The sequence below is a fragment of the Passer domesticus genome, chromosome 29, assembly GCF_036417665.1.
Source record: "Passer domesticus isolate bPasDom1 chromosome 29, bPasDom1.hap1, whole genome shotgun sequence".
In the NCBI taxonomy this organism is placed as follows: domain Eukaryota; kingdom Metazoa; phylum Chordata; class Aves; order Passeriformes; family Passeridae; genus Passer; species Passer domesticus.
In genome coordinates, this window is record NC_087502.1 from 629,309 (window position 1) to 655,895 (window position 26,587).

The 26,587-nt window shown below is 49.2% G+C and overlaps 1 protein-coding gene across 1 annotated transcript in view; it reads left to right on the forward strand.

Annotated features, from left to right (window-relative positions):
* The first annotated feature begins 1,818 nt into the window (after positions 1-1,818).
* The window catches only part of LOC135287413 (uncharacterized), a 30,905-nt gene continuing 6,136 nt past the window's right edge, over positions 1,819-26,587 (forward strand). Inside the window, exons 1-7 of the mRNA XM_064400772.1 lie at positions 1,819-1,913; positions 13,331-13,385; positions 14,042-14,095; positions 22,381-22,530; positions 23,650-23,814; positions 24,922-25,086; positions 26,112-26,264. Of these exons, the coding sequence (XP_064256842.1) occupies positions 13,352-13,385; positions 14,042-14,095; positions 22,381-22,530; positions 23,650-23,814; positions 24,922-25,086; positions 26,112-26,248 (705 nt within the window). The 5' untranslated portion in view covers positions 1,819-1,913; positions 13,331-13,351 and the 3' untranslated portion in view covers positions 26,249-26,264. The remainder of the gene's footprint in view (positions 1,914-13,330; positions 13,386-14,041; positions 14,096-22,380; positions 22,531-23,649; positions 23,815-24,921; positions 25,087-26,111; positions 26,265-26,587) is intronic.

Below are 26,587 nucleotides of genomic sequence, written 5' to 3' on the forward strand. Positions count from 1 at the left end.
TGCTCCTTTACAGAACTCCAAACTGACTCCAATCCCTGCACAAGCCCTGGAGACTTGAAGACGACTGAAGGGAGACAAAGAGCTCCTGAGGGCTTTCTGTATTTTAATCTGCCCCATGGTGGATTTGGGGCTGGGTCCAGGAGCCTCAGGCACTGAGAGGAGGATGAAGAAGCTGCTCAAGGAGTCAGCAGCAAAACTCCAAGTGCCTTGGAGCATGGCTGGGCCCCAGGGAGGGCAGGGAGTGCCAAAGGCTCCCCAGGGACTGGTGAGAGCAGATCCTTGAGGCCAGGAGTGCAGGGAGCCCAGGGCTCTGGGCAGGGAACTGCAATGCTGAGCAAGGCCTGGGCTGGCTGGGGGAAGCAGAAAGGCCAAGCCCTGAGCCCAGCCTGGGCCAGCAGGGCCTGTCCCTCACGGGTGGCTCGGGGCTCTCTGTGGGGCAGGGGGATGTGAGGGGCAGCAAGGACAAATGCCATCAACCTGCAGCCCCTGCCAGCCTGGCCAGGGAGGCCGAGGGAGAGCCAAAGTGCAGCCCCTGCCAGGAAAGTTCCTGCTGTGGGGCCTCCAGAGGCGCTGCCTGAGCCCAGGGGACAAAGGCCTGGGTGCCTGTGGCCCTGCCAGCCCTGCCCAGCCCTCGGCCATCTGTCCTGCAGGCTGTGCCCTGTGTGCGTGCTGCTCCTGTGCCCTGGCCGGCTGCACTCGCCCCTCTCGCTGTGCCCCAGCATTTCTCAGCCAGCGTTTCTGTGCCCTCCCTGGGCTCCCTGCACCCAGCGCTGCCGGCTCCTGGCACACAGAGCCGGCCATGGCCCAGCCTCACGCTGCCACACCTCGAGCACCACAATTCCACCCTGGCAGGGACTTTGCTTTCTCCTCAGCTCCAGCCTGAACCTTCCAAGCTGCACTTTGGGGAGGTTTCCTGCAATTCCCACTCTCAAGGAAAGCTCTGTATCCTGCTGTTCACAAACAGAGAAGGGCTGGTGTGAGAAGTGCTGGTCAGAGGCTGTTTGGGGCACAGTGACCATGAAATTATTGAGTTTTTAAAAATTCTGTGAAAGAAGGAGAGGCATCAACAAAAATTCAGCACTGGACATACAGAGAGCAGACTTCAGCCTATTGAGGATGCAGATTTGGAAAGTACCGAATCAGGTACTGATTTTTTAAAGGAAAACAGGCCTCAAAAACAAAGGATTGCATGAATCATGGACACATTTCAAGAAAGAAATTTTGAAAGAGCAGGAACAGCCTGTCCCAGTGTGCCAAAAACTGAGGTAGGGAGGAAAATGACTGGCTGTCAGGTCCTGGAGCTTTTTCCAGGAACGCGGAGAAAAAAAGCAGATGCAAAATATTTGGACAGAGAGGCAGGCAACTCAGCAAATGCTTAAGAATGTTGTAGGTTATGCAGAAAGAAAAACAGAGAGGTGAAAGTTCAATTCAAACTTAACCTGGCTTCTGTGAAGAATAATAAGAATGCTTTTGTAAATACATTAATGGCAAAAGGAGGGACAAATACAACCTCCATTCTTTATTGGATGTGCGGGGGAATACACTAACTAAAGCTGAGGAAAGCCACGAAGTTCCCAAAATCAGAGTTGCAGAGCCCCGACGCCCCCAACTCAGGCCCTGTGCCCTGTCTGCCACCAGCCCCGGGGGTCGCCCCCAGTGCCCTCCCGGCGCATTCCCGGTGCCACGGGAGGCTCCAGGAGCAGGGAGGAGCCGCTTCCTGACCGGAGCATTTCCACTTTCCGTTTGCAGACTAAAAACTGATTTACGAGAAATCAGCCGAAAACCAAAAAAGGAGCTGCGGGAGGAGCCCGCGGGGGTGGGAGCGGGGCGGGCAGGGTGGGATATACCCGGGATGAGGAGCCCCAGGTGCTCACAGCCCAGCCCAGAGCTGCTTCTTCCCAGCCCTGTGCCAGGTAAGCGCCGGCCCCTTGCTCCCGTGTTTCCCCGGGGCTTGCTCCTTCTGCTCCTGAAATTGATGTTTCTCTGCCCAGAACATCCCGAAATTGCTGCTTTGGCGCTCCAAAGCTCCCTAAATGGGAATACAGAGCCCAAAAGCTGCTTAAAGTGTTTTTTTGTTTTTTTGGTTTTTTGTTTTGTTTTGTTTTGTTTTGTTTTTTGAGGGAAAAAAAAAAGAAAACAAACAAACCTCTCCTTAACTCGTTCTTGCTGATCTGAAAATATTCCCTAATCACTCTTCCTGATTCCCAGAGCTCCCAACAGGATTTTTTCTCAGCCTTGAACTCCCCAAATCAGGGTTTCGTAGGCCTGCGCATCCCTAAAGTGGTTTTTAAGAGCCCCAGTGCTCCCTAAGTCAGTATTTCTGAACTCAAATGCTGTTTCAGGTCCCAAAAAGTCCCTGGGTGGCTGTTTCTGAGCCCCAGTGCTCCTGAAACTTCTGTATCCTCAGCTGTGAAGTTGCCCAAATGCCTGGTTCTGAGACCAGAAGCACCTTGAAATGGTATTGCTGAGCCCCAAAGTATCCTAAATGGCTGCTTTTGAGCCCCCAGTCTCTGGGCACTGATTTTTCTGAGCCCCAAAGCTCATTAAATTGGTGTTTCTGAGCCCTGGAACTCCCCAAGTTGCTTTTGCTGACCCTCAAAGCTTCCTATGATCCGTATTTGGGTACTGCAGTTCCTTAAACATGTTTCTGAGCCCAAGAGCTCTCTAAATTGGTATTTTGAGCTGAAAAGCTGGCTAGAGGGGACTTTCTGAAGCCGCAAGTTCCCCCAATCAGTGGTTTTGAGCCAAATGCTCCCTAAATTGGTGTTTCTCAATGCCAATGCTGCCTAAGTGTGGGTTTGTTCAGAGTCCAAAGTCTTTCTAAATCCGTGTTTGGACCCCCAAAGCTCCCTAAATCACTGAGTCTGAGAGCTCCCAAACGTGCAGTTTCTGAGCCCAAATGCTCCTGAATGGGAGTGTCTGAACCCCTGAGAACCCAAAATTGCCTGTTTTGATCTCAGGAGCTGCCTATAACATTTTTTCTGGAGCCAAACCTAGATGGTTTGGAAGGCTGTGCCTGAGTGCTGGTAGAATGCAGAGGAGGGGGAGAGGCTCTGCCAGAGGAGTGTCAGGGAGGATGAGGATGGGAGGTTGAAGAGCAGCTGGCACACCTGGAGATCCTCAACAGGATGGGCAGAGGCTGACTTGTGTGAGTGAGCAGTGGAGGGGTCAGAGAGGGGGGACACTGCCTTGGCAGCTCAGAAACTCCCTGATCATCAGGGAGAGTTGGCAGAAGGGCTCTGGGGCAGCCGGGAGGGGTCTCCAGGCAGGGAGCAAGTTCCCACGGGAATGGCAGCTGCCCTGGCACTCGTGGCCAGGCAGAGCAAAGGGCTCCAGCAGCGAGGGGGATTTGGGAGCGACGGCTCAGCAGAGCTGCCTGGCGGGTGCACAGGGGGATGCTCACGGGGACCTGGTCCTGCCCCACATGGAAGGGCTGGGCAGGGATGTGCTCATTGTTATGAATAGAAAGTTGTATTTTTTTTAAAGTTTCAGAGTTAAAAAAAAAAAAAAAACAAAAAAACAAAAAACCAAGCCAGACCGAGTCAGCCTCCTTTAGTTTCACTGCCGAAGGAAAGCTTTTCAAATACCTGTTAATGGCAGGTGATTAACTGATTGTTTCCCTGATGCTGGCTGCATGCCAAGAAGATACCAAGGGAAACCCTCCAGGGTCAAGAGATGGGCAGTGACACCAGAAACAACATGCAAATAAGAAACGCAGTGCACCCTGGATTGTTACAGTTTTACAGTTTTTATAAGAAAAACCCCTAAAATCACGAGCCAATAAGTGACTTAAAGTGACGTCTAAGGATGGGAGCATTGTCCCGTACCTGCTTGAATCTTTTTATTTCTCACCCTAACCTGAAAAGAAACTGATTAAAGAGACCCCCCGGGTTTCTAAACCAACAAACCAAGGACTCAACGACTCTCCCGTGAGGACAGAGTCCCCAGTTCTGTCTGCAGACCAGTGGACAAAACTGCATCATCCTCCTGTTTCGTGCCACGCCTGGGAGCAGCGGCGGCGAGGGCGCAACCCGTCGATTTCTTCCCACCTGAGCTGATTCTTCTTAATAAAGGCATTAAAAAGGAGAAAGATCTCCTGCCCATTTATTTCAGCTTGGGGGCTCGTCCGGGATAGCCACGCCTGAAGAAGACACCAGGACTGGGACGGCCGCCCACCCTGGACCTGCAGGACAGCTGGCTATCGGGACCAGAGAAGATCGGCTTGGGACAGTGACACGGAGCAGCGTCGGATAGGTGAGAATATCCGGCGGCGGGAGAGGGAGGCGAGTGAGTGTGTGTGCGTGAGACGAGAGCCGGCAGCTCGGCTCCTCGAAGTGAGTGAGGACCCCTCAGTACCGCGGTTCCGCACCCCCGCGAGGGGGCCGGCCGGGAACAGGGGGAAGCGAGTGGAACTGGTGATTGAGGCGCCTCCAGAGGGGTAAAGAGGACCCCCCTCCGGGCGTGCGGAGGAAATAGCTGTGTGAGTGGCACGCACCCCACAGGACACCCCTCCGGGCATGCGGAGGAAATAGCTGTGTGAGTGGCACGCACCCCAAAGGCTCTGATACAGGTCCTAACGAAGGAAGTTAGGATTTAGGATATCAGGCAGTTTGGCTCTGACAAAAGAGGTCAGGCACCCCTCAGAAGCCAGGGTTTCGAGGTTTGACTGTTTGAGCCTTGGCAAGGGAAGGCCAAGGTCTCTCTAAGTCCTGACGAAGGAGGTCAGGCGAACCTCAGAGGTCAAGACCTCGAGGATGTTTTTTTGTATTTTGGTTGTTTGTTGAGTCTTGGCAAGAAAGCCAAGGTCTTAACAAAGTCCTGACGAAAAGGTTCAGTGAAATTGGAGTTTTGGCAGGAGGTCGAGACTTCTTAAATAAGATATATTTCCTTTAGAGAAAAAGACACCTTGTGATTTGTTTAGAGGCAGAAAATAATGGGAGGGTGCGGTAGTAAGAAAAGTGGCCAAAGATTGAAGAATATACCTCCCCACAGTCCCCTAGGTGAACTATTAGAGAAATGGGACTTTATAGAAAGTACAGAAGGATTAGATAAAGTTAAGATGATTCATTACTGTTCAGAAGTGTGGCCAGAATTAGAAGTGCAAGGAGGATGGCCATGGTGTGGGACGAAAGACAAGTGGATGTGTCAACAGCTGAGTAATTATCTGACGGCTAGAGAAAATACTGATGCTGAGGAACTATTGTATATAGCTTGTTGGTTGAATGCTATACAGAAAGAAGGAGTGCAAATTTGTAAAGTGCAGAGCAAGAAAAAAGAGAATGAAAGAGGAGATGCTAGAATTAAAGAAATTGGTAAAAGGTGGGACCCCCTAGACTACTTGCCTCCTGATGCCCCTCCACCTTATAACCCTCTCCTTCGAGCACCTCAAATAGCAGATCCAGTTCTTCTCCCGGCTGCCATGGGGGCCATTCCCTCACCACCCCCTTCGACTCCTTCAGCTGCTTCTGCACCACCACTAATACCTACTACACCTGCTGCATGCTCCACCCCTTCTCCAGCTCCACCTAACATGCACCCAAGCTCTTCTCCCCCTCCTACGGCAGTCCCTCCACCTCCTCCTAACTGTGACATAAATACCTCCTTATCTAATAACCCCTTATCACCAGGTATAGCCGTTGACTTACAGCAGGTCCAAGTTAATGCTATTACCCCTCAAGTGAACAATCTTGTGTCTGAAGATGGGCCATACTGTAGTACCCGATCCAGGACCTCCAAGGCAGAGAGACTTTTTCCCCTTAGAGAAGTTCCTATGGGAGGAGTAGCAGGAGGTGTTGGTTTTGTAAATGCTCCTCTAACTGCTTCTGAGGTGAGAGGATTCAAGAAGGAGTTAGGGAATTTAGTTGAAGACCCCGTGGGCATTGCTAACCAAGTGGATCAGTTTTTAGGTCCAAATTTCTACACTTGGGGAGAGATGAATTCCATTCTAAATATATTATTTTCCCCAGAAGAGTCCCGAATGATTAGGGCCGCAAGCATAAGAGTTTGGGAAAAAGATAACCGTCCAGGGCCCCAAGTGCCATCAGGAGAAGAAAAATTGCCACTAGTGGATCCCAACTGGAATCCTAACCAGGAGGAAGGGAGGAAGGCCATGATGGAGTACAGGTCTTTGATAATTCGGGGGATCAGAGAATCAATTCCCAAAGGAACTAATACAAAACTGGCATTTGAGGGTATACAGGAGAAAGATGAAACTCCTACCGCTTGGCTTAATCGCCTGAGGCGGAACTTTCAATTGTATTCTAGAACAGACCTGGACACTAGCGAAGGTGAAATGCTACTAAAAGTCCATTTTGTTACTAAATCTTGGCCTGATACACGAAGAAAATTGGAAAAGATTGAGGATTGGCAAGAAAAAGATATTAATGAGTTATGGAGGGAAGCATTGAAAGTGTATTTAAGGAGGGAAGAAGAAAAAGCAATAGCCAAAGCCAAGATCATGCTTGCTATAGCCAGAGAAAGTGTGGGAGCAAACAACTCTTTCCTACAGTACGAGGCCACAAAAGAGTGGGGGGGGCCACCACCAGCAGCAGGCAAGGATACGGCAGTACTGTCAGGGACAGGAGGCATGGAGAGGCCTCGAGTCCCTTTGAGTGAAAGCTGCTGCTATTACTGTGGAGCAACTGGACCCCCCCCCCAAGACTGTTTAGCCTAAAGTTGTGAAATCTTTGCTAGCTGATCAAGATAGCAAAGGAAGCAGCTTTAAGACCAGAAGATCTGGTAAAAGGTTTTTTTTTAAAGCAGAAACCACACCCGAGTAGGGAAAAAGAAAAAAAGAACTCATATTTTGTGAAATTTAAAGTTACATCAAGGGATATGGGGGAGTGGTTAATATCTGACGGACGGGTGTTTCTAAACAAAGCACTTGCTAGGATGGTGCTAACAGAACTACAAGAATTAACCCACTGGGGAGTCCAAAGACTATGTGATTATTTCCTAAGAAATAACCTGTGCATAAGCGGATATGACCTAGCAAAAACAATTATAAAAAAGTGTTTAACTTGCCAAAAAGGTGAACCAGAATGAAATAGTGAATACCTTAGACTCAGACTGAGGTCCAAATTTGTGGCCCAAACATTGCAAATTATAATTGAAGCTTCAGGAATAAAGTGGAGATTGCATACTCTGTGGCACCCCCAGAGTTCTGGGAGGGTGGAACAAATGAACAAAATTCTCAAAAATGAATTGGCTAAAGTGTTTACCCCTAGCGCTCTTGTGCATCAAAATAAGACCCCGGTCTGATATAAGGATTTCACCTTATAAAATGATTTTTGGACTGTCATTCTTGTTAACACCCTATAGCACAGGAGACTACCTGGAAGGAGAAGAAGCTACAAGGAAGTTTTTAGAAATAATTAGAAGAACTCTAGAAAGACTTAGAAAAAGAGGATACCTCCCCCAGACCTCCCCTCTGGATACAAAAGCACACGACATCAACCCAGGAGATTGGATTTTAATAAAATCCTGGAATTATAGACCATTAATGCCTAAATTTGAAGGCCCCTTTCAGGTACTCCTCATCGCTAATTCGGCTGTGCGAACCAGAGAAAAAGGTTAGACTCACATTACGAGAATTAAAGGACCAGTCCCACCCCCGAGCATTGGACAAGATTCGTCAGTGTCTCCTGGTATTGGGCCAGATTCCACACCACCCTCACACTCTAACTCAGGACAGGATTCAACCACATCGGAAGTTAATTCAGCTGAGTATACTATTATAAAAAGACCAAATGACTTAAAATTGACATTCAAAAAGACTGATGAACTGCGTAAGAAAAAAGTTTAGAATCATAACATGTCTTAAAGTGTTTAAAGAAATTTGTAAAAGTTAAAAATTGTTAATAAGTAATCCTGGTTAAGTCGTCCCAACTTGGTACCAAAGACCCCAGGTTAATCTTCTCCAGAGTGCTCCCCTAGGAGGGACCAAATTAGCAGGGACAGATCAAGAGAGGTTTAACCAGAGGAGCAAGAGACTCTAAAGAACTTGGAGACTTCTTCTCAGTAAAATCCTCAAGAGGCAAGGCCGGGTGGGCAGGCTGTGCAAGATGACCCATACCGGACTCTTGGGAAGGGTAGTAGTGCTGGCTCTGATTGCTGGTGGTGCTCTGGAGAGCCCAGGAGAGCTGTGCAATGAGTACTACCAACCTTTCTATGAGAAAGAAGTAAGTTCCTTGCTGAGAGTCCACAACAATTGTGTTAACCTCTCCCAATTGATCTTTTATCAAGAGAATAAGAAAATATATTGGATAACCCGGAACACCGCCACCTTTAGGCAGCCACTCCTGGGAGAGCACCCTGTAGGAGAAACCTGGTGGTGCTTTGAACGTGATGCTACTGAAGCAAACCTGGTAAATCTGGTCAAAGGAAAAGGTATTTCTAAATATTGGGAGGGCACGACAAAAATTAATATCTTTCAGGAAACCCCTAAACACCTGTTTTGGGTCAATGGTACCACAACATCCACTGAATTGCCAAGAGGCTGGTCTAGTGGTGGCATCATTAAAATTATAAAACAAACTGTCTTTATAATACACAAAGAATCTGGATCAAGTTTAAGAGTTCCTATATATGAGAATTTGAGAAAAACAAAACTGAAGGAACAATATATGTTAAACAAAATTTTGAAACTACAATCAGAATTGGAAGTAATATCTAGTCAGACGGCATTGGCTCTTAATCATATTAATGACCAACTCAACCAAACCAAAACAGTAGTTTATCAAATCAAATTAATTGTGGCAGTCATTAGAAACACTTTAAACGAAATAAAAGAACTAGCATATTTACAAAATCAAAAAACTCCTACACTTGATTCCAGTTGGTGGGATAATCTATGGATTTTCAAAAAAAGTTGGAAAACTATAACCTTCACTGTGGGTACACTTGTTAGTCTGTTCTTATTTCTATGTTTAACAAAAATAGTGACATCTGCTGTACAGAATAACCTAAGGATCTCTAAAAGAATTAACCTGAAAAAACCAAAAAGGGTAATGAAGCTTAGTAAAGATGGTCACCCAAGTGCTGAAGAAATGTATTATCAATACAAAAAATATAGGAAATTCTATGTTAATGAACCAAAAATTATAAGTTGATGCAAGCTTAAGCTTGATCAAAGAAAAATAGGGGGGAACTGTTATGAATAGAAAGTTGTATTTTTTTTAAAGTTTCAGAGTTAAAAAAAAAAACAAAAAAAAAAAAACAAAAAACCAAGCCAGACCGAGTCAGCCTCCTTTAGTTTCGCTGCCGAAGGAAAGCTTTTCAAATACCTGTTAATGGCAGGTGATTAACTGATTGTTTCCCTGATGCTGGCTGCATGCCAAGAAGATACCAAGGGAAACCCTCCAGGGTCAAGAGATGGGCAGTGACACCAGAAACAACATGCAAATAAGAAACGCAGTGCACCCTGGATTATTACAGTTTTACAGTTTTTATAAGAAAAACCCCTAAAATCACGAGCCAATAAGTGACTTAAAGTGACGTCTAAGGATGGGAGCATTGTCCCGTACCTGCTTGAATCTTTTTATTTCTCACCCTAACCTGAAAAGAAACTGATTAAAGAGACCCCCCGGGTTTCTAAACCAACAAACCAAGGACTCAACGACTCTCCCGTGAGGACAGAGTCCCCAGTTCTGTCTGCAGACCAGCGGACAAAACCGCATCATCCTCCTGTTTCGTGCCACGCCTGGGAGCAGCGGCGGCGAGGGCGCAACCCGTCGATTTCTTCCCACCTGAGCTGATTCTTCTTAATAAAGGCATTAAAAAGGAGAAAGATCTCCTGCCCATTTATTTCACTCATCAGGGCCAGCCTGGGCTGGCACAGCCAGGAAAGAGTGGGGTCCAGGCACCAAGGGCAAGGACTGAGGCCAGCAGCAGAGCACAGGGCTGGGGCTCCAGAGAAGGCTTTGATGGGCTGAAACAGGTGGTGGCAGGGCCAGCAGCAGCTGTGGAGGGTTCCCACCCCCAGGGGCTCCTCCCTCCCCCCAGCACCTCCTTTCTCGGTTTGACACTGATTTCCTGTAAATGCCTCTCAGGAAATCTGACTGGGGGCAGGAGTGGTCTCCCCAAGAGGCCACAAGCACAGCACTCATCTCCTGAGGCTCTGGGCTGAACTGACCGAGCTCCAGGGTGAAAAGGCAGCACAGGGAGGTGCAGCACAGCAGCAAAGCAAGCCAGCAGCACCCGGGGCTTGTGAGCAGGAGCACAGCCAGGGGAAGGGCTGAGCCCCTGCCCAGCACATTCACAACACACCTGCCCAGCCACAGCAGGGCTGTGGCACTCAGGAACCACTGCGCTGGTGGGTCCCTGAGGGGGCAATCCTCCAGCTGTGCTTCAAGTGCCAGTGGGATTTCCTTAAGAATATCAGTGTCTGCACCAACAAAACCAACAGCAGAAGCGTGGCCCTGCCCAAGCAGAAGTGTCTGCAGCAGAGCAATCTGCACAGTCTGCAGCCGCCCCTCTGGGCAAGGCCCGTGGAATCGCTGTTGGCAATACACAGCGGTGGCACCCGCTCCTCACACGGCTTCCCGGGCAGTGACCGTCCCTGGGCTGGGCACTGCTGAGGGCCTCAAGGGCTGTGTCCAGTTCTGCCAGAGGGGATTGAGTGGGAAAAGCTCCCTGGGCCATGCTGGGGCCTTCACTGGCCTTTGCTGAGGTTTGAAGGAGCCCTGCTGCCCTCCAGGGCCCCCAGGGCTTTCAGTGTCATTGCCCCATCAAGGCCCAGCTGTGCTGCAGAGGGTGGGGGACCAGTTAGGAATGGTTGGAGGGAGACCACAGAGTTAATATTTCATGGATTCCCGTTCAAAGTCCATTGTCCCTTCCCACCCACTGTCTACAGACACTAATCCAGCTCCTAATTCATTCCTACAAAGAGAAAAAATTGTCAATTCATGCCTTATTTATTTAATAGGTTTTTTTGTCCGATAGCAAAAATTGTTGTTGTGACGCTTGCTACACATTAAATGGTAGAAAAGTGGAAAGCAAGTAGCATATTGATTAGGCACAGCCTGGATGCCATGAATAGATTATGGAAAATTGCTTTTTTCTTTGATCTTGGCTGATCAGAAAAAAATTTTTTTTTGGGGGGTTATTTTCCTGGCCATAGTTTTTCTTTCTCCTCTCTCCTCCCCACCGTCATTTTCTTTTTCCATCTCCTCCTCTCTCCTGTTTCTCCTCATTCATTTTCCCCCCTCCAAGATTCAGCTTTGGCTCAGGATCTCTCCATGAGTGGTGACCTGAGGTAATGTCTGTGTTCATCAGTTATCAATGGCAGAGGCACATCCAGGACAGCTCCACGTGCACATCACCTATTCACTGTTACTGTTTGAGAAGCCATTTGAGAGCTATTGCTCTGCTTTCAGGAGAAAACCCCTCAAACACTGGGCGATTTACACCATTTATATGCTTTCCCTCCTTTCAGACCAGAGTAAAATAGCAAAGAGGAGGAGATAGAGCAGGGTTCAATCCTGAGATAGCACCCCTGGCATCTCCTGTCTGATGCCTTCAGTTAGACCCATGGCACAGCCATGGGCCCTGGGGCTGTGACTTCTCTTGGGTCCCTGCTGGCACTTCTCTATTTCTAATCCTCAGTGGAGCTCTTTTCCTCACCCAGGTCTATCCTCCCCTTGAACACCAGGAAAGCTTCCTGGACATGCAGCAGCTTTTGGCAAGGGATTCCTGAATTCAGTCCAGGTCCTCCTCTGGAACATGGCCCTGGGCAAAGAAAGCAGAAAGTCACAAGGAGCAGACAGCCCAGGGAAATAGAGTGCAAGAAGGAGAGGGAGAGCAGAGCGTGGCAGTGAGCTGTGCCCTGAGCAGAGCTTTCCTCACTCCTGAGCAGTCCCTCTTTCTGCCTTCACCTCGTCCCTGCTGCTCTGATGGACGTGCTCAGAGGGGACAGGCAGCTTTGTTGGAAGGGTCAGCAGGGCCCTGCTTTCTGCAGCCAGCTGTGCAGAAGAGGATATTTAGGAAACTCCCCAGTCTGACCCTTCCCGAGGCTCTCTGGCCATCACACTCCAGCCACCAGAGTTGTTCAGTGCTGGGACCAGAGCCCCTCCACAGCAGTGGCTGCAGTGCCCCAATGGGCCCTGCTGGACTCCCCACACCCCCCACTCCCACACCCAGCCCCTGTGTCCTCCCTGGTTCCAGCCCAGCTTTCCCAGAGCAGTCTCAGCTGTCTGATTCCATAAAGCCATTTATTCCCAGTGCAGTGACACAGGAACAGCCTGAGCTGTTCCCCCAGCAAGGGAGCGCCTCAGTTTTATCCCCTCACAGTCTGCATGCCCAAGGCTCAAGCCTGGCTCTTCCTCCCAGGCCCTTGGCTCCTGCTGGGTCTCTCCGTGTCCCTTCCCAGCTGTGCCACCACTCTTGGTGCCCTTTGTTGTGCTTTGCTGGCAGTTCACGAGCTCTTGTCTCGGGCTCCCACCTGGAGCTCAGCTTGCGTCTGGCACTGCAGCTGGCCCAGCCTCCTGCACCAGGTGTGTTCACAGCCAGGAGAGGGGAGAGTGGGACTGAGGTGGTTCCAGTTTTGTCTTTGTTACTCGGCTTGCTGCTCTGTTGGGAATTGCTAAGACAGCAAACCAATCGTCCCCAGGTTGAGTCTGGTTTGCCTGTGGTGGCAACTGGACAACGATGTCCCAGGCTTTATGTGAGCTCTTCAGTCATATTTTTTCCTCCTGTCCAGTTGAGGAGAGGGAGTGAGAGAAGTTTGGTGGGCAACTGGTGGCCATCCAAGGTTACTTACCCTTTCTCCATAGATTTTTTCATAGCTGGTCAGGATACCCTCCCGGATTTGAGTCTGAAGGAATGGAAAATGGCCCTTTTCCTTTGTGGAAAATTGTGGCTGGGGTGGAACACCAGGTTCTGCACTCTGCAAAAGCAGAAGGTCTTAATTTTGACCAGGGAATATGATGTGTGTGTCTTTGAGAATTCTCAGAGCTCCACGGCAGACAAGATGTGTTAGAGATCAGCTGTGAGTTCAACAGAACCTCTTATCAACTGCATTATTTTCTCCAGTGCTGTGCCTAGCACAGAGGTTTTGACCCTCTTTTCCCTTGCATTGCAGAGTGAATATTGAAAAAAGGACACAGGTAACAAGAAACGAGGACCTGGCAAAATTTTTTGCTAAGAGTTGTATTACTTCTTTAGGCAGTAATGGAAGGAAAAATGAGTAAATTAAAAAACCCTGAGTAGATCAGTGGTTTGAGTAGTATAAGGGACGTATAAAAGCTAAAAAGCTCTGAAATGCTCTTTTTAAATCCTTAGGGAAATATTGTAGTGAAGCTTCCTCTTTTTCATTTTTTTTTTTTCTTTTCAGGCAAAGCCGTGGCTAGAAGAAATGAGCTGTTCAAGGCAGGCCCAAGGATACTCAAGTAGGTCCATAAGCAAGAGTGGAATCATGGATCCCATTGCTCTTGTCTGTGGCCATCCTTGGGAACCCTTGGGATGGGATGGGATGTGTTATCCCTGAGAGAACTGAGGCCAATGAAGGTCTCTCCCCTGGGCACATTGCCTGTAGAACCCCTTCCAGAGCCCAGCAGAAGGCCTGGCCTTTGGGGTGGGATCAGTTTGGTCACAGTGTTGACCTTTCACAAGGGACACGTTCTACTCTAGCAGGGGGTATTGCTGAGCAGGGCTTTGAGGGTCAGGCTGAAATGAATGTGCCAAGGGACAGTGAAGGGGCCTGGGAGGTCCCTCTCCACTCCTGGAGTGTGAGGCAGAAGAGTCTCACGCTCTCGTGCGTGTCTGTGCACTGATGGGACTGAGGCACCTGTGTGGTGCCTGAGTGCTGTGGCAGCTGAGGCAGCTCCCTGGCCCACGAGAACCTCAGTGACTCCCGAAGGCCAGGAACCCCCCAGCACTGCTGGGGGGCTCCTGGTCCACAGGAGCTCATGGCTCCGGGCCAGCTGTGGGATGTGTTCTGCACTAAAACTTGCTCAGTGCAGTCCTGAAGTTCCTTGGGGAAAGGCCCTTGTTAAATGTCCTGTTTTTCTTTTTGATTTTATTTTCATATGTACCTGATGTCCAGGAACGGCATGGGATAAAGCTAAGGAATGGATAAAAAAGATATTCAACAGAATCAGTAAGTGTGCTGGACCCCATTGCTCTTGTCTGTGGCCATCCTTGGGAACCCTTGCGATGGGATGTGTTATCCCTGAGAGAAGTGAGGCCAGTGGAGGTCTGTCCCCTGGGCATGTTGCCTGCAGAATGCCTTCCAGAGCACAGCAGATAGCCTGGCCTTTGGGGTGGGATCAGTTTGGTCACAGGGGTGACCTTCTTTGAGCAGGGACACATCCTGCTCTAGCAGGGGTGTAGCAGCGCAGGTTTAGATGGTGGTTGCTCCTACCTATATCTGTTCCAAATAAGCATCTCCTGTGGAAAGGCCACTTGGGTTAGCATTCAGGCAAAGCCGTCAAGTCCACACACCACACTCACCACCACTAGCTCAGCAAAGAGAGGCAGAAGGGCCTTTTTGTATGGTCAGTTCCAGCGAGGTTAATTGTGGCACACCAAAGGGAAACCAGGGGCAAAAAGATCTGGGCATGTGCTTTGCACACTCTTAAGGATGGGAGGGCACGGGTGCGGTACAAAGGGCAGGGTAAAAGGCATTGGCCTTAGGGGAAGACGGGACCAGCCACCAGGGGTACCACAACCAATGAGGAAACAGGGAAAGGAGAAACCAGGGGAAGTTGGGACATAAGGGGAAGTGGGATGGATCAGTGTTAAGCAAGAGTCCATGGGGAAGTAAATAAACAGGGAAACGTGTAAAATGATAAAAACAATGACTGCAATTGAAAAAATTCCTTTAACAAAAGATGAAACCCATCTCGTCAACCCTCATTGTCAGAAAAGTTCATTCATCCAATCTGAGTTCTTTTCCACCTTTAAGTCCTTGTTAATTTGTTCTCTCAGCTTCTGGATGCTTGCATGGGTAGATTTTGAGTATGAAGAAAGGTTGAGGCAGCACATCCCTTCCAAGTCTTGGCAGCCATGTCCATGGGCAAGCAGTAAAAAGTCTATTGCTGCTTGGTTTTGCAGTGTTGCGTGCCTGGTAGTCTCAGTGTCACTAAGCAGGTCACTGACTGCAGTGGAGGCAGTGTTTGCCTGGTTACTAAGGCAACACTCTAGGTGAGAAAGCTCACTGAGAGCCTTAGCCGTGGCCCCCCAAGGTAAAAATAGTGAGACTACGGCTCTCTTTTCTTTCTTCCAATTGTAAACTTGGCTATGACAATTTTCATCAAATTCAGTATATGATCTCTTTTGGCGTGCCAATTTCCTTTTTTGTTTCCAATTTTGGAGTAAAGTTACGTTTGGGGTGAGGGTAGTAAGCTGGCCAAGGCTGCAGGACCCTCTTGAAGGCGTGAGGGGATCCTGGCCCATACTCGATCTCCACAGATAAGAAACACTCCCTGGGGCAGCACTTTGGGATGGAGTGAGGATGAAAAAAGTGTGGGACTGGTTTAATTGCACCAATTTGGAGAGGTATAATTGTTATTAAATGGGCTTGCATCTTTCCTGAGGGTAGACTTAATAAGTTTAAGGTGGGTCAGGTGTTGGTCTGGAGGTTAATACTGAAATTGGTCACAGTAATGAGCTTTAGAAGACCCCAACAGCTCTAATTCTTGGGGTTCCTCTGGTGCTCGAGGTAGGGTCTTGGTCCACCTGTCCCAAGTGTCTACCAGACTGGGTTTCTTATCTGTATATGGGTATTCATTTGCTGCTAGAGGACCCCTACCAGGCATGTGAACAGGGTCTTGTCCACGCTACCCATGGACAGGCATAGGTTGTCTTGCTGTAAAGTCTTGGCTAGTGTGATCCAGATGTTCTGATTGGGCTGAGGGACAATCCACGCACCAGCTACTGGAAAGACGAGGAGCATCCAAAATCCTGTCTGGAAGAGTTGGGGATTCCCTGCCACCAGAAACATGGCAGGATGCCTGGGGGTGATGAGTTGATCTATGAGTTTGAAAAAATGGATTTTTAGACTTACATAATTTTAACAGTCCCTCAAATCTTCTCTTCTTATTCCCTCAGTTTTTACTGAGTAGAAAAGGGGTGGGAAAACAAGAGAGGGTAACAGTGCAACAAACTCAAGAGAGGTAGCAGTGAAACCAGCTAAAGAGGGGTAACAGTGCAAAACAAAGAGTGAATAAAATGCAACAGAGAGTCTTATGATCTTCTGGAGCAGTGGAGAGTCATCTTCTTCTGTGACAAACATCTGCATTTACAGTCTTTCTCCTTCTTCTCCTCCACACCTCCTGAGCTTGATCTCTATGCTGTCTCTGGGATTCCGGGGAAGTGTCTCTGGGAGCTGCACGTGGCGATTCAATGAACAGCATGACATTCTTGCTGGGAATCCACCCTGGGCCAGATTCTGTGACACGCAAGCATAGCCTCTTACCCAAGTTACTAATGGGAATGGGCCCATTATTCACTTGCATTCGGGCTCTTTGATCAGCACAGGGGGTTTCGCTGTGAGCTGAGCTCAAGGCACTGTGAGAAGTGCCTGACAATGGAGGGTTTTGGCTCCATGAATGATTTGTTAAGAAAACTGATGACATAAGGAGCCTTACATAATCCTTTTGCATTTGGTAGGGTTTCAACTCCCCTACGCTGCTGATCAAGGACTCTCTTGAATATACAGTGAGCCCTCTCTACAGTAGATTTCCCTGTTGGGGAATGGGATATGCCAGTGGTGTGTTTCACCCCCCACTGATCTAAGAATTATTGGAAAATTCTGGAGGGGTAAGCAGGACCATTATCTGTTTTGATGGCTTGCGGAATGCCTAGGATGGAAGACACTAGAAGAAAATGTTTGATGACCTCTTTGGCCTTTTCTCCTGTGTGGGCAGCTGTGAATATAGCCCTGGAGAATGCATCTATGGACACCTGAATATATTCCTGTCTCCCAAAGGGTTCATAGTGTGTAATATCTGTTTGCCACAATTGTAAACTTTTGAGGCCTTGGAGGTTAACCCCAGCCCCCATGGAAAGCAAAGCAAACTCCTGGCAACTGGGGCAGGAGCCCACAATTGCTCTCGCCTATTTCCTTGTGGTTTTAAACATATGGACGAGGGCTGGTGCATTTTGGTGAGAAAACGGATGGCTCAATTTAGCCTGATTAAAAATGTGTGGTAGGGTGGTCTGCACTGCCATGGCTAAGACATCTGCTCTCCAAGTGCCTTCTGTAATCAGTCCTGGGAGATGAGTGTGTGACCTCACATGCCTAATGTGATATGGTTGCTCTCAGTGGGAGAGGAGGTGTGTTAACTTTGAAAGCAAGCTGTATCAATCTGGGTTTGGCACTTCCTTTAACCAGGAATGTTCTGCTCTTTCAGCAACGTAAGCCCAATCAGTACCCAGATTCAAGGGTTGTTTGAACTTCTCAAAGGCTCTGAGAATGGCTGCTAATTCTGCAATTTGTGGGGATCCCTGAATAATTTGAAGATCAGACTCCCACTCCTGAGTGTCAGGATTTTTCCAAGTCATAAGTGACTTCTGGGATTTTCCGGAGCCATCAGTAAAAACAGTCTGTGCCTTTAAAGGAGTACAACTCTTTAATGATTTTGGGACCAAATTAAAACAATCATTAAATAGTGTATGTTTCTGTAGGTGGATAGAGATTTGACTTGGGTAGCTGTCAAGAGCAAACTGGAGGTGTTCACTGGTCTGGAGCAAAGCTTCCAGTTCACCTGATGTCACTGGGAGGTAAATGTATTGAACTCACACTCTGCTAGGGTTTTGAGTCTGACTTTTATAATGAGCTGAGGCATCAGCTCCTGGGGTGTAGTGATTGTCTTAATCTCATGTGGTTGTGCAATTGGAACAGCCACTCCACGATTAAAAGCTGATCCTTCAGAGTGGGGTCCCACTGAAAAATGAGCCCATGAAACTTGGGTGACTTACCCAAGAGGACAAATTGGTAAGGCAGGGTAGGGTCAGCACAGTGGACTTGTCTCGTGGACAGTGCCTCTGATACCTTTTGGATCGCTACCTGGGCTTCCAGTGTGATTGTTGTGGTGAGTCGAGGTCATTGCAGCCTCTCAGGAGTTTGAAAAGGGGTGCAAGGTGCTCGGTTGTGATCCCCAGCAGTGAACAAACCCAGCTGAAGCTCCCACATAGCTGATGCAACTCTCTCAGGGTTCTCGGGTTGTCCTTGATGGGGAGCTGCTGGGTACGATGGTTCTTTCACTGATCCGCAGTCCTAGATAGGTCCATGGGCAGGTGCACTGAATCTACTCTGTAGCAATTTCAAATCCTGCTCCTTCAATGGCTTGAAAAGTCTTTTTGAGAACAGTCTCCAAATAGTAGTCAGTCTCAGTGCATATTAAAATATCATCCATAGAGTGAAAAATTGTGGCATCAGGAATTTTTTCTTGAATGGGCAAGACAATGCAACTCACAAACATTTGGTGGATAGCTGGTGAATTTTTCATTCTTTGGGGGAGAACTTCCCATTGATACCTTTTGAGAGGGGCTTGTCTGTTAATTGATGGGATGGAAAATGAATCTGATACCAATGCCTGCCAATTTCCAGTCTCTTGGGAGCATTGAGGGTGAGGGTAGACCGGACTGCAGAGGGCCTATGTCTTCAATGACCTCATTGACCTTCCTGAGGTCTTGCAGGAGCCTCCCCTTGTTTTTGACTGGTTTACGGATGACAAAGACAGGGATATTCCAAGGGCTGATGGATGGTACTATGTGAACTTTGGAAAACTGCTCCTGCACAAGGGATTCGAGCACCTTTACTTTACTTCTGAGGGGGCCACTGATCAACCCACACTGGTGCATCAGTTTTCCATGTGAGTGGTGTGGTAGGGCACCCCACAGTGGCCCCAGCTAGAAATCCCGTGGCAGTGAGGGGATTTCTAGCCTTGCTCCCTGTTGAGACAATAGGTCTCTGCCCCATAAGGTAAAAGGTGCCCTTACCACAGAAGGTGTTACTGTGGCTACCTGACCCTCAGGTCCTTGGATAAGAATTGTCTGTTTGCTCCGCATAGAGGTGGCAGCTCCTCTAATTCCAGAGATGTCTCAATTGGCTGGCACCCCTTCCCAGTCCTGTGGCCATTTGGAGAGGGCAATGATGGTCACATCCTCTCTGGTATCTGCTACACCTGGAAGATAAACTTTGTCCCCTTTGTTAAACAAGCCACACTCTATAAGAGGTCTGTCTTGGCCCACAATCTCTGCCCAAACAACTTTAGGGTTTTTTGGCATCATGTCAGTCCATGTGGGTGTGAGGAAACCTTGGGCTATAGGTGTGCCCTTAGATAAATACCAAGGTGGGTCTAGACATGAGACAGTCACAGTAATTTCATCCCTTGGTCCCGCAGTTTGGAGTTCAGGAAGTACTTGCAAATTGTCTGGTCCGTTAATAGAGTCCCCTGTGATTAAAATGTCCCTTGGTCTATCAGAAGGTCCAAATTCACCAGTTGGAATTCAGTAGCTTGGAAAGGGCCCTTACCAGGATGTGGTGTGTCCTTGCCTGAACGTATTGGTAGGTCTGGGAGAGTTGGTTCTCTTTCTTGTCGTCACAGACAGTCTCTCGGTGCCTTGACTTTCTGGGATGGTGGGGAAAGAGGGACGGAACGCCTTGGCATTTGGTGTCATTGTACAGGGCCACCCTGCGCTTTGCTGGAAGTTTCCCTGCTGTTGCTGTTGAGACGGCAGATGCTGCATCTGCTCGTGATACTGAAACTGGGGACGGTGTTTAAAATGTTCTTTACAGTCTAAGCATGCAGCGGAGGGAGCAACCAGTGCAGGGGTGTCTCTGTAAAAAGTCTTTATCACATTCCACCTAGAGGTGGCCTTGTTCCTCACACCTAGATCATCTCATATTTTGTTTATTTTGTGCCACAAAGACTTCAGCTACTCCTTTGCTGGCTGCCAGTGCTACCATATGTTCTGTAGTTGTGAGATGGGTACAGGCTTCCACCATTTGCTGAATGGTGGGTTCAGGGTCTGGAGGGAATTCTCTTAGAATTTTTTTGCATTCCTCATTCACGTTGGACGCTGATAGTTTACTGAGCAGCTCTACTCTAGCCCTTGGGCAATCAACTTGTTTATCAATAGTGTCTTTTAGTCTGTCTATGAATTTAATAAATGTCTCACCAATGCTCTGATAAATGTCAGTGAAACTTTGTTGTGGGGTGGTACCATCCCGTGTTTGGAATAAAGCATTCTGGGCAGCATTTTTAATGTCCTCTAAAATGGCTGGGGGCTTGGTCTTGTGGATTTTCAAATGGTCCTTCCCCACTCAAATGCTCTACTGTAAAATGAGCTCACCTATCCTCGGTTTTGTAATTTTTTACTAATGCTTTTACTTGTTTTTTCCAAATTGATTCCCACAGAAGAAGCTCTGTGGGTGATAGGAAGAGGGACATATAGCGAAGATCATGGGGGACAAGCACATGAGCTGAGAAAGTTACTTGTACTAGATATTTAAAATACGGAAATTGACATCCATAACCATTAAATGCTTTGCATAGTTCTTTGTGGAATGGAATAGATTCCCATTTGGGGAATCTCCCTCTTTTGTATATAGCTGTGTCTCCACTCCTGGAGTGTGAGGCAGAAGAGTCTCACGCTCTCGTGCGTGTCTGTGCTCTGGTGGGACTGAGGCACCTGTGTGGTGCCTGAGTGCTGTGGCAGCTGAGGCAACTCCCTGGCCCACGAGAGCCTCAGTGACTCCCGAGGGTCAGGAACCCCCCAGCACTGCTGGGGGGCTCCTGGTCCACAGGAGCTCATGGCTCCGGGCCAGCTGTGGGATGTATTCTGCCCTAGAACCTGCTCAGTGCAGTCCTGAAGTTCCTTGGGGAAAGGCCCTTGTTAAATGTCCCATTTTTCCTTTTGATTTTATTTTCATATGTACCTGATGTCCAGAAACGGCATGGGATACAGCTAAGAAGTGCATAAAAATGATGTTCAATGCAATCAGTAAGTGTACTGGATCCCATTGCTCTTGTCTGTGGCCATCCTTGGGAACCCTTGGGATGGGATGGGATGTGTTATCCCTGAGAGAAGTGAGGCCAGTGGAGGTCTCTCCCCTCAGCATGTTGCCTGCAGAGGCCCTTCCAGAGCCCAGCAGAAGGCCTGGCCTTTGGGGTGGGGTCAGTTTGGTCACAGGGGTGACCTTTGACAAGGGATATGTCCTACTCTGGCAGGGGGTGTTCCTTCCAATTGGTAACAATTTCAAAGGCATAGGCACATCCCTTCTAGCATTTCCTTTCCTTTCGTTGAGCACTAAAGGAGGAATCTCACCCTGGGTTTAACTACAAGGACAAAAGGCAGAAACCTTTCTGTGCAGGTGAGTGCCAGTCCTTGCCCACACTACCTGGAAACTAAACCCTGCCAAGCAGGAAGGAGATCCAGAGGTGAGGGCCCAGTGCAGACAATTCAAGCATTCCCACCTGTCCCTAAATTCCCATTTTCAAAGGCCTCCAGCCAGTCCTTTGTTATGTTGCCATCCCCATGCAGGTGGCCAGGACCCTGGGATCCCAGGGTGCAGAGATGTCCCAGCAGTGGGCTTTTCCCAGCACAGACCTGGATAGCCTGGCCTCTGCTGGATCCCACCCCCTGGATTCTAAGGCCAGCTGTTCTCCTGCCCCTGCTCTTTCCAGCTGGCATGCTGGCAGGGGAATGTCATTCCCTCAAGGGTCACTTGGAATTTAGCATGGCCTGGGCTCTCCCCCATGTGCAGGCCTTTGTGCAGTGAGGAGGCCGTGGGGTTCCCCCCAGTATTCCTCATCAGCTGCACAGGTGTTCCAAGCCCATGTTTAGAAGGGCTCTCAGTGGTGCCAAGACTGCTTTCAACAGGCAAAAACTGTTAGACAAAAAATCTCCATGTCAGGAAGAAAACTGGGGCAACAATAGTGATGCCAAGGTTTCTTTCCAGAGCAAACTCCGGTTGGAAAAGGATTTGAAAGCCAGGATAGGGCTAGGTGGTGCCCGCAGGTGCATCAGCCCGTGAATTCCACATCTCTGTTTTTCAGGGATGAGTGAATTTATTTCCAAGGCTGCTGAATTAGAAAGGATGGTATAAGAAAGAGAGGTCTGGAGAAAACAAATTGATAAACAGGCAGGACATGAGGGACCTAAGTCTGAGTATTTTGTTTGTCCTCTGAATAAAGAAATAAAGCAAAAAAATAATCTATTTCTGGATTGCACCTTGAGGACAGTGCTTAATTCCTCTGAAGTGATTATTTCTCCAGAGAGAGGAAGAAAAAAACAACCTGCAGCAAGATGTAAGAAGAGACCCTCAAGAAGAGACTTTAAAAAAGAGGATACAAGCATGCTCAGAGAGAATGGGTGGTCTCCCGCTCAAGGGATAAGTGTCAGTTTCCCACTAACACCAGTCTTTTCCTACAGGAAGGAGAAAGAGTGAGAAGACCCTGGAATCCAAAATCGACGAGGCTTTCCAGGACCTCAGCAATAAAATGAAAGCTCTGCATGAAAATTTCAAAAACTTAGAGTCCAAAGAGAGGGAGGAGATCAGAGAAGAACTGGAGATGATCCCAGGTGGGCAGGGCCATTGCCAAGCAGACTTTCATCCATCTGAAGGCAGAAGTGGCTGCACAGGCCAACTCCTTTGTAAGCTTCTCCTGCTCAGCTCCTCAGAGGGGATGGGGAGGGACAGTCCTTCCATGGGGAACAGCTTCTGTGATCCATGGCACCGAAACACCCCCATGCTGAAGTGTTCTCTGCAGGTGCAGGTGGTCCAAGTCCCTCTTCAGTCCCTCACCTTTGCAGAGGGTGTGTGCAGGGAGTTCTCTCACTGTCTGATACTTGCTATGGGTCTCCCCTTGAAGTCCTGTCCCCATTTCTCTCCCTTTCCCCCCTGCCTTTCTCCTGCTGCCCCACTCCTGGTCCCATGCTGGGGCACAGGTGAGCTCAGCCTTGTTTCCCTGATGATGACCAGCAGGGAGAGGAGCTTCCCTGAGCAGAGCCTGGATGTGTCTGTGAGCACAGGGCCTGTGGAGAGCAGCTCTGCCTGCAGGAGCTCGTGCTGGGAAGGGGAAGGGTCAGCTGGGGCACAGGCTCCAGTGTGGGCCTGGCTGGCCCCAGACTGTGCCCCTGGGCCTGGCTCAGGCAGGACACAAAGTGTGTTGGGAACAGCCTCTGGCCCCTGGGTAGGGACAGATAAGGAACAATTGGCCTTCCCTGACCCTGGGTCCTGTTTGTGCTCCAGCTGCAGCCAGCAAAGCCAGGGCAAGGAGCAGCCCAGGAGAGTCCAGGCAAACCCCTGCAATTCCTGCTGGCTCAAGCCATTGTGGGCTTAGAATTGTGTGGCCCACTTCAAAGCTGGAGCTCTATTTATTGGGCTAGAGAAAGCATAAAGGAGATGTTGGAAAGGGATGAAAATGTGTTCTGGGTTTCTTGTCCCCTCCCTGCTAAAAGTGTGAGGGTAAAGGGAAAACCATTTCCAGCTTGTGCCTTCATGGCCAACTGGAATTCCTGTGAGGTGAGGATCTCTAAGGGGGAATGAGGAAGGAAAAAACCACCCACAGGAGAGCCCTGAGGAGAGACCCTCTGCCAGAGAGCTTAAATCAGGGTCTTGGGCGTGCTTGTGTCAGATGGTTGGTGTCCTGCTCAAGGAGGAAACATCAGTGACCCTGTGACATTGTTCTTTCATCACAGAAAACGAAGAGGAGGAAATTGCAAGGACCCTGGAAGCCAAGTTGAATATGAGATTCCGGGAGCTCTCCCGTAAAATTCGAACTCTGCAAGAAGATCTAGAGGAATGGCCAGAGGCCATAAAGGATGAGGTTCAGCTTTTCAGAGCAGAGCTGAAGAAGAACTCAGGTGAGCAGTGCTATTATTAAGCAGACTTTCATCCATCTGAAGGCAGAAGTGGCTGCACAGGCCAACCCCTTTGTGAGCTCCTCCTGCTCAGCTCCTCAGAGGGGATGGGGAGGGACAGTCCTTCCATGGGGAACAGCTTCTGTGATCCATGGCACCGAAACACACCTATGCTGAAGTGTTCTCTGCAGGTGCAAGTGGTCCAAGTCCCTCTTCAGTCCCTCACCTTTGCAGAGGGTGTGTGCAGGGAGTTCTCTCACTGCCTGGTACTTGCTATGGGTCCCCCCTTGAAGTCCTGTCCCCATCTCTCTCCCTTTCCCCCCTGCCTTTCTCCTGCTGCCCGACTCCTGGTCCCATGCTGGGGCACAGGTGAGCTCAGCCTTGTTTCCCTGTTGATGACCAGCAGGGAGAGGAGCTTCCCTGAGCAGAGCCTGGATGTGTCTGTGAGCACAGGGCCTGTGGAGAGCAGCTCTGCCTGCAGGAGCTGGTGCTGGGAAGGGGAAGGGTCAGCTGGGGCACAGGCTCCAGTGTGGGCCTGGCTGGCCCCAGACTGTGCCCCTGGGCCTGGCTCAGGCAGGACACAAAGTGTGTTGGGAACAGCCTCTGGCCCCAGGGCAGGGAGAGCTGAGGAACAATGGGCCCTCCCTGACCCTGGGTCCTGTTTGTGCTCCAGCTGCAGCCAGCAAAGCCAGGGCAAGGAGCAGCCCAGGAGAGTCCAGGCAAACCCCTGCAATTCCTGCTGGCTCAATCCATTGTGGGCTTAGAATTGTGTGGCCCACTTCAAAGTTGGAGCTCTATTTGTTGGGCTACTGAAAGCATAAAGGAGATGTTGAAAAGGGATGAAAATGTGTCCTGGCTTTCTTGTGTCTTGTGTGAGTAAAGGGAAAACCATTTCCAGATTGTGCCTTCATGGCCAACTGGAATTCCTGTGAGGTGAGGATCTCTAAGGGGGAATGAGGAAGGAAAAAACCACCCACAGGAGAGCCCTGAGGAGAGACCCTCTGCCAGGGAGGTTAAATCAGAGCCTTTGGGCATGCTTGTGTCAGATAGCTGGTGTCCTGCTCAAGTAGGAAACATCAGTGACCCTGTGACATTGTTCTTTCATCACAGAAAACGAAGAGGAGGAAATTGCAAGGACCCTGGAAGCCAAGTTGAATACGAGATTCCGGGAGCTCTCCCGAAAAATTCGAACTCTGGAAGCAGATGTAGAGGAATGGCCAGAGGCCATAAAGGATGAGGTTCAGCTTTTCAGAGCAGAGCTGAAGAAGAACTCAGGTGAGCAGTGCTATTATTAAGCAGACTTTCATCCATCTGAAAGCAGAAGCTGCTCTACAGGCCAAGCACCCTTGAGCTCCTCCTGCTCAGCTCCTCAGAGGGGATGGGGAGGGACAGTCCTTCCATGGGGAACAGCTTCTGTGATCCGTGGCACTGAAACACCTCTCTTGTCACAGGCCCCCATCCAGGTAATAGTTAGCATTGACTCTCTGATTCACAGAAGGCTGATCTATCCCTTTATTATCCTATCCTTATTAAGAAACCCAGTGCTTTTATAGACAGTTACAATACAGGTGAACCTAATTGGTCCTCCAGTCCAAACACCATCATCTTTGGCTAATTAAGAAACCACCCTTTGGAAGACAAATCTCCATAACACATTCCATATGTTCACAACAACTTGTGCAGCAAGTGAAGATAAGAATTCTTTCCCTTTCTTTTCTCTGATATTCTTACAGCCTTTTCCAGCATAATGCCTGGGAAAGTTGTGCTGCTCTCTGTAGCCACAGAGCTGCAGCCACACAGCCCCATGCTGAAGTGTTCTCTGCAGGTGCAAGTGGTCAAAGTCCCTCACCTTTGCAGAGGGTGTGTGCAGGGAGTTCTCTCACTGCCTGGTACTTGCTATGGGTCCCTACTTGAAGTCCTGTCCCCATCTCTCTCCCTTTCCCCACTGCCCTTCTCCTGCTGCCCCACTCCTGGTCCCATGCTGGGGCACAGGTGAGCTCAGCCTTGTTTCCCTGATGATGACCAGCAGGGAGAGGAGCTTCCCTGAGCAGAGCCTGGATGTGTCTGTGAGCACAGGGCCTGTGGAGAGCAGCTCTGCCTGCAGGAGCTCGTGCTGGGAAGGGGAAGGGTCAGCTGGGGCACAGGCTCCAGTGTGGGCCTGGCTGGCCCCAGACTGTGCCCCTGGGCCTGGCTCAGGCAGGATACAAAGTGTGACCTTTGGGCATGCTTGTGTCAGATAGCTTGTCTCCGGCTCAAGGAGGAAATATCAGTGACCCAGTGACCTTATTCTTTCCTCACAGGAAACAAAGAGGAGGAAATTGCAAAGGCCCTGGAAGCTGTGTTGAAGAAGACCCTCTGTCAGCTCTTCCAGGGAATTCAAAGTGGGGAAGATGTAAACATTGCCATATATCATGAAACTCTGCTTGCCATTGCATAGCTGGAGAAGAACCCAGGTGAGCAAAACCATTATTAAGCAGACTTTCATCCGTCGTAAGGCAAAAGCTGCTCTGCAGGTGAAGTGCCCTGTGAGCTCCTCCTGCTCAGCTCCTCAGAGGGGATGGGGAGGGACAGTACTTCCGTGGGGAACATGGAAATTATCCATGGCCCATTCTGTGATCCATGGCACTGAAACACCTTGTCTTGGTTTACAAGACAGCTGTCTGCTAGGGAAGGCATGATAGCCTCGCTTGGAATGGAGAATGCAAACCCCTGCCGCTTCGAATTATTATAATTTTGAGATTAAGGGGCTCTCAGGCAAAGATATGGGAATAGCAAT